This window comes from Nuphar pumila, chromosome 12 (assembly GCF_984573655.1).
Source record: "Nuphar pumila chromosome 12, dmNupPumi1.hap1.1, whole genome shotgun sequence".
In the NCBI taxonomy this organism is placed as follows: Eukaryota; Viridiplantae; Streptophyta; class Magnoliopsida; order Nymphaeales; family Nymphaeaceae; genus Nuphar; species Nuphar pumila.
The window spans coordinates 96,343,895-96,355,546 of NC_143260.1; the positions used below are offsets into that span (position 1 = coordinate 96,343,895).

The following is an 11,652-nucleotide window of genomic DNA, read 5'->3' on the forward strand; positions in this document are numbered from 1 at the left end:
AATGCTTATAACGATTATGATTATTCTTTTATGCAAGTATATTTGGAAGGAATCTGCCTAACCCCAACTTTCCAATCAAGGTAAAAAGATACCAAGAGATCATCTTGGGTTTGGCATCAGGAGTAATCAAGCGCACACTAAGCAACCTGCTAAACTTTTGGTGACTTGCAATCATAAACAGAGATTATAATCATAAACAGAGATTATTGCTAAGTGTGCTATTTGCAATCATAATTTATTGTGCATATGCAATAACCTCCTAAAACTTTTGGTGAATTGAGTAACCATAGCATTGGAGGAAGTGTTACATAAACATAGTTCACTTATCTGAAGAACTCTTTTATCAACTATTCCTTCTTTAGACACCTGCAGTTGTGGAAGAGGATAGGATACCACATTCCCCTTGCTTGCATCACTTCTTCAGTTGCATAAATTGTTCAATGCTTGAAGGGTTGTCTTTTGTACAGCTTAGCACATAAAATATAGTAACAAAAGTTGCAAGCTCCTACCGCACCAAGCATCCAATACACATTGTCTACTCTCCCATGATTAATGTCACTTGGCAACCAACCAGTTGAGTTCCTCAATATCTTCACCACAGCAGCACTTGCATAAAATCCTATTGACATGATCACAGCGATCATCGCCGTTGAGGTGCCCTTAAGTGATTCAGGGAACTCTTCGTAATAGAAACTCACCTGAGCAGGGAAGTGGCACGCCTCACCAGCACCTACAAACGCAAGTCCAACCACAAGCCAAAGGGCAGACATAGGCACAATCGCATTGGGTTGGTCTGTGGGCCCATGGCTGTGTTCTATATGCAGCCGCCTCGCCTCAACTAGAGCCGAGGCGGCCATGCCAACGACGTTGAGCACATGGCCAGCACCAATGCGTTGAAGCAGAGTGGGCGACCGCGTTAATAGACTTCGGCAAAGTGGGTAGACAACACGATCCAGTAAAGCAATGAAGAAGGCTGAGGCAAGAAGAGAAAAGATAATGAATGAGCTAGCTGGGATTCTGAAGTGTGAGCCCAGGTGACGGTCCATGGTGAGGGCTTGGAGAACGGTCAGGCTGATTTGGACCCCAATAGGAATACTGAGGAACATGCCGCTGGACCAAATTGGTAGTATTTTGACGAGGGTTTTGAGTTCTTCTACCTGTTGAGTGGTGCATAGTCTCCATGGTTTTGCCAGTGTTCCATCTGAATTGGTGTCACCCTCTGTTTTCAGTGCTGCTTTGTTCAGGCACCTGCTTGATAACACAGAACAAGCAAAATCAAATAAAGATCAGCAAGAAAGATATGTAGTGCCAGTGCAACCATTTTTCAGCTGGTTTCCGGTGGCAGCATGGTGAGAAAGTGACCCTTTTTATCCTTGAGTTTTTTTTTTATCATCTGAACATAAAAAACCATCGGAAAAAAGTGTGGTTTGGCCAAAAACCTGGAAACCTGGAGTTCCTGAAAATCCAAGTTTTGCACCCTGTCATTCTAAAACATTGCAAGTTAATAGTTCAAAAAAAAAAAAAAAAGATACATGCATGACAATTCTATGGATGTGTTGGACCTAGACAAATTTCCTAAGATACGCTGGTGCAACTCAAACATGCGCTAGTGCCAAAATCTAATCAAACGTTAAGCTTGGTTCGTTCAACCAACATATATCTTTTTCTCCAAAGAACATTTGGGACAGTTTAAAGTCTAGTTGGTGGATGACATACACCTAAAATATTACTTTTCGGAGCACTTCGCATTGTAAGTCATTGTTGAGATATACCGACAACACAAAAAAGAATAAAACAAAATTAACCTCATTAAAGTCCTGTTTTTTTACCTTTTTGAATAAATACAATGTTGTCCTTTTTGTTATATAAAATTTTCTATATGAAACCGGCTTTTGAAAAAAAAAATTAAATAAATTCAACCATACATAGGGTTGAATCGGGGTCGCACCATTATAATCCAGGGTTCTTGTGTTCTAATCGCATCAGGGTTTTCTACCATATTGACCCTCAAAAAAAATCTGTCCAACCCTGCTATATAGTAGGTTTGTTTGTTTCATTCCATGGAAGGAAAGGCCTTTCAAAGACTTTTAAAAAATCTTTCCAGCTCAGCCTTTGCATGAAAATACTTTCACAGGAGGAGGGAGGTATGAAAGGATACATATAAAAAAAGTGGTAGTTGGAAAAAAAATTGGAGCCTACTTGTGCCAACATAGCACTTTATTCCCACTATTTGATGTTTGTTTTATATGAAAAATGCATGAAACAAACAAGAACTAATCCTTATATTAACAGTTTTTATGCTAACCAAGTTCAACCACCAACTGTGAGACAATTTTCATATGCCACTTAGAAATGGCCGTTTGATAGTCTTTGAAGACCCTTGTTAGGTAATGCCAGTAGTTGCAAGTTGGCGACAGTGAGGGTGACAGCTTGGACAGAAAACTCTTTTATTACCTTGTAGGGGGCGGGCCCATAGAAAAAAACAAGTGGGTTATAAGCAAAATGTCTAACAAGTTTAGCCAAAGGGATGAGGATGCCACATCTCAAGAGTTTTGTTTGTCAACGTGAACGATCTCTTAAGGCAGCTCAAAACACCATGTGTCACTGATATGTGGTGTATGGGCAACACTTCTACATGTAGGACCTTTTGAAGTGGTCTATACTATACTAAGTCCATGCTCAACTCATAGAGGGTAGACCAATTATATATATATATATATATATATATGTGTGTGTGTGAAAATTGGGTTGAGATTAAGAAAGGGAAGTGATGCCTGAATTTTGGAGTCACTGGACATAATTTGGCCACATCATCTTGATAAAAGTAGGCATCCACATTTTCTGTCAACTCCACCCTCCGCTTTCGGATAGCTGCAATCACAACTCGTGCAATGCCGGTGAATGGACTCCCTTGAGGCCTCACATCTCGGTAGTGCCATTTGCCGAGGAGGAACATAGCAACGCTGATGGCATTAGCTGCTAAGCATATTACGTAACCCCAAACCCAACCAACGTTATCTTGCACAAACACAACTACAGTGCCGGCTAGGATGATTGATGCATAATACGCAACGAAGAACCAACTGATGAAAACTTGCTGACTCTTGGGGTCTCCAAATTGGTCCGCCCCAAACGTGACTATTGAGAATCGAGTGCCTCCGATGCCAACACCAACCAGAGCCAATGATGCGTAGAGGATTGCATACTGAAAACCCGATGGAGGTTCACATGAGCTGCTCGAAGGTGCACATGGTTGCGGTCTAAGCGACGGTAATATTGCTGTCAGAGTTAATGGGATAAGGCCCTGTTATGTTCAAAGATTGCAGTCAGCTTTTTGAGTCATTCCTGTCATAATATTACAAAGAAGATAAAAAGAAATGGACAATGAAAAGACTTTTACATCAGTACTAAGTAGAATGGCCCGTCCAAGGAAGAGTATATATATATATATATATATATATATATATATATATATATATATATATATATATATATATATATATATATATATATATATATATATATATATATATATATATATATATATATATATATATATATATATATATATATATATATTACTTTAGCAGTCAAAACCTGATGCAGTTCCACCCTCAACACAGTTCCGGATCTTAATATGATTAGAAAATGGGTTAGGTTAATTTGACCATCTCAATTGGATCCAGTGGACTGACCATGTTAATTGAGAACATGAGATGCAGACGTACATGGACCAGCCAAAAATGTCAGCTACGACCAATCCCTTAAGATAAAAGATGGTGTTTTCATGGATTTTGTATCAATATATCCATATCCTATTGTGCTACAAAATTCAGTTCCGAATTCCGATCCTTGGAATGTTTGGCTGGCAGGCGAGGACCCACTCACATGAACTGCTATGGTGTTATGAGTTATAATTTCCTAATTGGGATAAAATAAACGTGCTTACCTTTTAAGTAATTTATAAAAGAAACAAGCTCTAAACCTTTACCGGATAAATGTGTTTTGGGGGATGGGCCGACCCCACGTTCAAGATTATTTTGCATGGCAAGGTATTACAACCACGTGCATGATCACATAAATCATCATCTATGCATGTATTCAGACCATTCAGTATGCACCCGTGCACGAAACACGCATGCAACCACTGGTGTGAATTTGTACTCATCTTTATAGTCCCACACTCATCTTTATAGTCCCACAAGAACGAAAGTCAGAATCAGCCAAAAAAGCAAAGAAAAACAAAATTGCTACTATTAATTTTTACTTCCTACTGTTACCGGTTGGCGGAAGGGAAGGGGTCGATTCCGATTCGAATTTAATTCGAGGGCTTTGCAAACCCGATTTCAAGGACATGATTAGGGGTGGCAATCCGGTCGGGTTGGCGGGTCAGCATACCTTAACACGAACCCGACCCGTTTATTATACGGGTAGGCTGTGGCAAACACGAACCCTATCCATTTATTAAACGGGTAACCCGACATGACACGGTTAACCCGTTTAATAAATGGGTCGGGTCGGGTAAATGGGTTGGCGGGCGGATTGGTGGGTCGGGTTCGAGTAAACGGGTTGGCGGGCGGGTCAGGGTCGGGTAAACGGGTTGGCGTCAGGTTTGGGTAAACGGGTTGACCTGCCCGCCTAACCCGTTTATTAAACGGGTCAGTCGGGTTGGCATACCCCTAACACGAACCCGACCCGTTTAATAAACGGGTTAGGCGGGTCGCGACCCATTTACAACACAAACCCATTTAAGCCAAACCCGAACTGGGCTAAAAAGCGGGTTGGCGGGTCGTATCAGATTTTGCCACCCCTAGACATGATCTCCTCTTGGTGGCTGGTTGCGCAAGACGAAAGGTGTGCAGTGCAGCGAATCCTTACAAATATTGATTTTGTAAGGAGAAATATCATCCAATGTACAAAGGAGGAAACATCAAGACACCGTTTTTGGGACTTTCCATTCTCATGGGAATGCTTAAGTCGAGTATGGCGCTCATCCTCTCCCCAATGGAGCTTGGGGACTGATCTCAGGGAGCTGCTGATCGCTTCGAACGTTTAAAAACGAGGCAAAAAATTTGTCTTTGCTTGACTATGCTTCATGTTGATTTTATGGAGCCTAATCTGGATGCAACATAATGCTAGGCATCATATGGAGGACCACCGGAACTGCTTCATAATAGCCAAAACAGTTATACGTGAGCTGAGCCTCAGAATTCGCTTCAAGTGGCCAGACATGTTTGAGCCTTCCCTTCTTGATCTTGGGATGTAATTGCTATATAGAGTGACATCTCGTCACTCTACGATGTAATCCTTCCAATCTGATGAATATAATCTTTTTCTTTAAAAAAAAAATTACATAATAGGATACCGGCACTGTGCAAATGACCAACATGTAAGAACCCACAGAACATCAAGAAAACGACCATCATGAAGAAACACTCGTTAACTAGAAATTCAAGTTCACATATAATATAAAATTTATAAATATGACCAGCAAAGAATGATCGTATATAACACCATATAAACGACCATCTTTTAAGCACTCTATCCACAAATCACAACAGTAGTAGCAGGAAAAACAGTTGCATGGGTCTTTCTATTCTTCATTTTCACAGCAAGCATAACCACACTACACCCAAACGCGGGCAGGTTATATGTTCCCCCCAGGAACACGCACTACAGTGCGTGTTCCTGGGTACCCACTGAGTGGCGCTCAGTGGGGTGTACGGGGGACACGTACATGACCATACATCCTGCAGGCTGGTGTACGGCAGTGTAGGGCTCCCCCTACACCCCACTGAGCGCCACGCGACGCTCAGTGAGGACCCCGGAACATGCATTGTAGCTACAGTGAGTGTTCCAGGAGCGCACACACAACACCCTCTCCACCCAAACGGCCACCATACAAACATTATCCATCCACTAGTCATACAATCATATACAATTGACAAAAGCAAAAACCAAAAAACAAGCCTATGCAGAAAACTTATAATGAATACCTTTCAAAGCGGGCGCAGATCAGGTCATGCTGAACATGAGTGTTTTTGCTCATGCTGACATTGTGGCCGTCTGTTTGCATTTTGGATGAATGCCATGTGGTTTTGTTGACTTTTGAGCTTTTTAAAATGCATATCGGATGACCAAGATGTCCGCATGAGCAAAATCGCTCATGTTCAGCATGACCTGATCCGCTTCCTTTCAAAGCATGTGGAGAGAGAGAGAGAGAGAGAGAGAGAGAGAGAGAGAGAGAGAGAGAGATTTGTATGAGATTAAATAGAGTAAACATACCTTGGGAATGCCTTAGCAGGGAAGACACTTGCACTAAAGTAAAACTTTTATTTGAGAAAATAATTGTAAACCTAGTTTTAGTAGGTTTACCCATAGCTTGGCTAAGGGGGTTAGGACGTGTAGAGAGAGAGAAAGGGTGTATGGCATTTTAGTTTTAGATATATTACATTTATTACCTTTTTATTAGAGGAAGATAAGAGAGAGAACCTTTTTATTTATTACCTTCTTAAAGAGAAATATGAGAAAGAGAGACGTAGATAGAAGAGAGATATAAATAGCATGTAATAGCTTTAGGTAACTATTATATTATATTATATTTTTATTTCCTATATATATATACCTTTTTTGAGAGGGTGGTGTATGTTCTCCCCCGATGATTCACTGAATCCCACGTCTATGTTCGGGGGTCTGAATGAGCACCACATATACAAGCACATGGGGCTCATATTCCCGTGTATGTTGACATCACTTAGCATTGGAGTCTGGTGTAGTTGCAAAGACTTAAGTATCCTTTCTTGCTATTCTTTTCATAAAATGACGGTTTGAGAAAATGACAAAAATGCCCTTCATTCAAAAAAGAAAAAACAAATGGTTCAAAAAAATGACAAACATGTCCTCCATCCAGAAAGTCGAGGATGATGTTGACTCTTCAAAGTCTACACAGCGAAAAAAACCTTAATCGCTTCGCCGATGGTGATCCGGCGCGATGGTGAGCCGACGATTCGATGGTGAGCCGGCGATCCGATGGTCATCCAGCGAAACGAACCTGAGCCATAAAAAATGTTTGTTTAAACTTTTCATCGTCATCTTCTTCTTCTTCCTTCTCCGTAAAACACTGTAAAACCCTCTCTTTCTAGAGAAGAAATCAAGGGAGGCAAAGAGTTCCCCCCTGAAGGCCATGAACATCAACCTTCTCACTCTCTCTCCCTTCTCTTTCTACTTTTGTGCACATCCAGCAGATGATCCTACATTGCTCCATCAAACACCGATTAACCTGCACACTGACTGTAGCATCGTTTAACTTGATGAGTTGTGGAGCCTGATTCATAGTTTTTGCCCTTACAGGAGGGGGTTTGGGGCCTCCTCCTAGCGTGGGTAGCATCATTCAACTTGATGAGTTGTGGATCCTGATTTAGAGTTTTTGCCCTTACATGAGGGGGTTCGGGGGCTCCCCCCGACACGGGTCCCGCTGCGCGCTCAGCGGGTGGGGGTCCAGGGGGGGCCGCCCCTGGCGGGAGGCTCGTTGGGGGCCTTGTATAATTTTTTTATTTTCTTTCCCTCTTTTAACTATCGAAAAAGAGCAATAAAGCGTTTTCTTTCCCATGATTTTTTTCTTTTACTTTTTTTGTTTCTTTCCCATGATTTTTTCAATGACTCCCCTACAACAATTTTTAGTGTTGTCGGGTCTCCAACGAGCCCCACAACGATTTATAGTGTTGTTCAGTCTTCCAACAACGATTTGTAGTATTGTCGGACCTTCTTATAGCGATTTGTAGTATTTTCAGATCTCCAACGAGCCCAACAATGATTTATAGTGTTATCCGACCTTCCAGCAGTGATTTGTAGTATTGTCGGGTCTTTCTACAACGATTTGTAGTGTTTTCGGGTCTCCAACAAGCCCTGTAGTGATTCATAGTGTTATCTGGTCTTTCAACAACGATTTGTATTGTCTTCCGCAAATCATTATAGCGATTTGTAGTGTTTTTGGGTTGCACAACATAGAATAATAGGGGTCTGATTTTTAGTTAAAATGGGGAATAAAATTACCATAGAAATCACTAAAAAATTACAATAATAAACTAGACTCAATAACGAAGACACCATTTTTTACGGATTTGGAATATGACCTCCGGTTAGGGAGATATGACCATGACAAGTTGGTCCTAATTCGGGTAGCGATTTACAGCAATTTGCTTAATGAGTAATACTACAAATCGTTATAGTGATTTGCGAAAGACACTATAAATCCCTTTATTGCTCTTTTTCGATAGTTAAAAGAGAGAAAGAAAATAAAAAAATTATACAAGGCCCAAAAAAAAATTGGCCTGGGGGGCGCTGCCCTCGCCAGGGACGGCCCCCTCTGGACTCGCGCTGTGGGGGGAGCCCCCGGACCCCCCTCTTGTAAGGGCAAAACTGTAAATAAGGCTTCACAACTCATCAAGTTGAATGATGCTACCCACGCTGATAGGAGCCCCCAAACCCCCTCCTGTAAGGGTAAAAACTATGAATCAGGCTCCACAACTCATCAAGTTGAACGATGCTACCCATGCTGAGAGGAGCCCCCAAACCCCCCTCCTGTAAGAGCAAAAACTCTGAATCAGGCTCCACAACTCATCAAGTTGAATGATGCTATCCACACAGTGAGGAGCCCCCAAACCCTTCTCCTGTAAGGGCAAAAACTCTGAATCAAGCTCCACAACTCATCAAGTTGAATGATGCTACCCACGCTGGGAGGAGCCCTCAGACCCCTCTTCTGTAAGGGTAAAAACTCTAAATCAGGCTCCACGACTCTTTAAGTTGAATGATGCTACCCACGCTGAGAGGAGCCCCCAAACCCCTCTCATGTAAGGGTAAAAACTCTGAATCAGGATCCACAACTCATTTAGTTGAATGATGCTACCCACACTGGGAGGAGCCCCCAAACCCTCCTTCTGTAAGGGTAAAAACTCTGAATCAGGCTCCACAACAGTCAATGTGCAGGTCAGCCGGTGCTTGATGGAGCAATGTAGAATCTTCTGCTGGATGTGCATAGAAGCAGAAAGAGAAGAGAGTGAGTGAGTGAGAGGGTTGATGTTCATGGCCTCCTCGAGGGGAGATTTCTTTCTCGGATAATCTTACAATGCAGAGACTGAGTCTTAAATAATTATCTTTGGGGCACTTAAGTCTTTACAACTACTCCTTTTCTAGAATCGTCATTTTTTTTTTGCACCAATGGAGGAGAGGGTACTTAAGTCTTTGCAATTGCATCAAACTCCAACACTAATTAATGCTAACAAACATGGGGATACGGGACACACATGCTTAAATGTGTGGTGCTTTTTGGGACCCCCGAGCATGAGATGCCCTGTTGGGGGGGTAACATATAACGTGCTTCGCCTTTTTTTATATAGCGATCAACCTTTTTCAAAGAGAGAGAGAGAGAGAGAGAGAGAGAGAGCATGTACCTAACACTTGTTTTGTTTTTGAAAAAAAATATAGATGTTTTGACAAATTTTATAATTACATTCCAAAAGAACATGGCATGACTGTCATTTAAAAAAAGACTATAAATAACCAGAAATTTGGCATCGAATACCCTGCTTCTACTTGTATACAAAAACCAACCTAAGCATGACGTCAGGCACATAGAAATCTCAAGATGTTGGACAACTAAGAATCTGTTTAGTTGGCTATGGCAAGCCCTTTGAATATATACTAAAGGAAGCTCATATGATGATATTAAATGGAAGCTGGAATTTGGATGCTTCAGTTTTACCAAAGAACCCTCCATCCGACTTCGAAAACTGAGTATCTCTTGGCTCAAATATGCTAAATCAACATGGATCAAAATGTGTTTAGTCCTAAGCTTATTGTCATGAATGAATTTAAAACTTAAGTGTGGTAGTCCTGTATATTCATATAATTCACACAGCATTCCGATAGATTTTGTGCTTCTTTCTTCAAATAGACACAGGTAGTTCTGTTTCTGCTTTTCCTGTTTGCTGTGCAAGACTAAGCATCCGATCTATTTCAAGATGGACGGTGCGCTCATTACTGCCTCAGCTATATCAATTTAAAGCACTGTTGGCTGAATGACCCTAATCACGAAAAATTGTTCAGCTTGATGCCGATTTTCACGAAGTTGCTTCGCTTCAAGTCAAAGGTGCAAGGTTTCCAAAAGATCCCAGTAGGCCGTGATAGGATCTCCTGAACTTAGCAGGCGTTGGTACATGACGATAACTTATAGTCACGGGTTGCTACTAAAATAGGAGAATCTGGCAAGTTCTATGTCTCATCGCTAGAATTTGATCACCATCAACTCCGTCTAGGTGACCAAGACGAGGCCTTGAACGTGTTCCAGTGAGAATGGCTCATCTAGAAAGCAATACTTTCTGCAAAAGCAACTTCGCTGCTTATAGGTATCAAACACACATCAATTGCACTTGTATGTCTTATAAAGAAAAGTATGGAGAATGGGCAAATCCTCCAAGAAACCTCGCAAAGCCTTTGTATCTAAGTTTGAACAAGACGTGTGCTTTGTGCTTGACTTTGTTCTTCTTTATTCAAGGCGTGCCTATGTATCTAGCCGGATTAGTTAGGTTCTCCTTGACCTCTTTGCATTTGAGCTAATTGCTAGACTCCTGTTACGTGTATCTGCCATTGTTTGTCTTTTAATAAAAAAAAATCCTCAAAAAAAAAAAAATACCAACCATGAAAGAGATGATGGAAGATATCAGGATAATTAAGAAGCACCCTAGATAAGAATCCGAAATGATGGCACCGGCAACAGGGGCTATGCTTGTGGATCCACTGAATACGCCTAGGATCTGCACCGCAGTGATGCGGTTGAGATTGAACTGTTCAACGAGGTACACTAGGAGGTTTGCAAATGCACCATTGGCAGCAAGGCTTAGCAAGACAGAGCTTCCTGCAGCATGTGCACAAACATGCATCACCTTTCATAGGAAAACACGTAAAAAGCATGAGCTAATGATGCTGGAACTGAACTCACCTATGATGAAGGGGAAGGTCTTCCAGCCTCCCCTTTTCAGGCTAAATTGTGAGGCATCGTCACCAGGATGTTCAATGGCAAGTGAGTCAGGTCCACCTGTTTCAGGCTGTTTGGTTGCCATTTTGAAGAATGGTAGCTAGCTCTTACAACTTAGAAGAGCAGGATGATGTTGATGACTAAGTAATTGAGACCCGAAACAAAGGAGAGCAACCTCTATTTGTATGAGAGGTCAGGTCCTAGTATGACAACACGTGTACTTGATGAAATAACTAGTCCTGGGTATATAGTTGTAAAGTAGTTTTCCCATAATCGTACCAAAATGATAAAGTAGGATGTTTTCAGCTATCGTCTAAGATAGGAATAATTACGCAGGAAACTTCTTAAAGGTTTAATATTTGATGCTTTTTATAAGCATCAAATTATATCCAAATTATATGGAGCTATTGAGCTAAAAGTCATATATAGGTTCAAGATTTATCAACTCAATCTGATCACATAGATGTCTTCAAGAAGCTTTGTTTGGTAAAGACCAAGCGTTGGTCGTGTCATTTTAATCCAAAAATATGATTTTCTAAATCATGAAATTTGAGTGCATTGCAGACCATCAGTTTTTTAAGCCATTAAAAAACTTGCTTATATGTTACAATCATATGATT

At 41.2% G+C, this 11,652-nt stretch overlaps 1 protein-coding gene across 1 annotated transcript; it reads right to left on the minus strand.

Annotated features, from left to right (window-relative positions):
* Window positions 1-269: 269 nt before the first annotated feature.
* Window positions 270-11,161, minus strand: LOC149821239 (protein NRT1/ PTR FAMILY 2.6-like). Its single transcript, XM_089982737.1, has 4 exons — window positions 10,997-11,161; window positions 10,695-10,912; window positions 2,775-3,304; window positions 270-1,248 (listed from the first exon to the last, which is right to left on the minus strand). The coding sequence occupies exons 1-4, from the start codon at window positions 11,115-11,117 to the stop codon at window positions 438-440; spliced, it is 1,680 nt and encodes a 559-aa protein (XP_089838863.1). The 5' UTR covers window positions 11,118-11,161; the 3' UTR covers window positions 270-437.
* Between the last annotated feature and the right edge of the window lie 491 nt (window positions 11,162-11,652).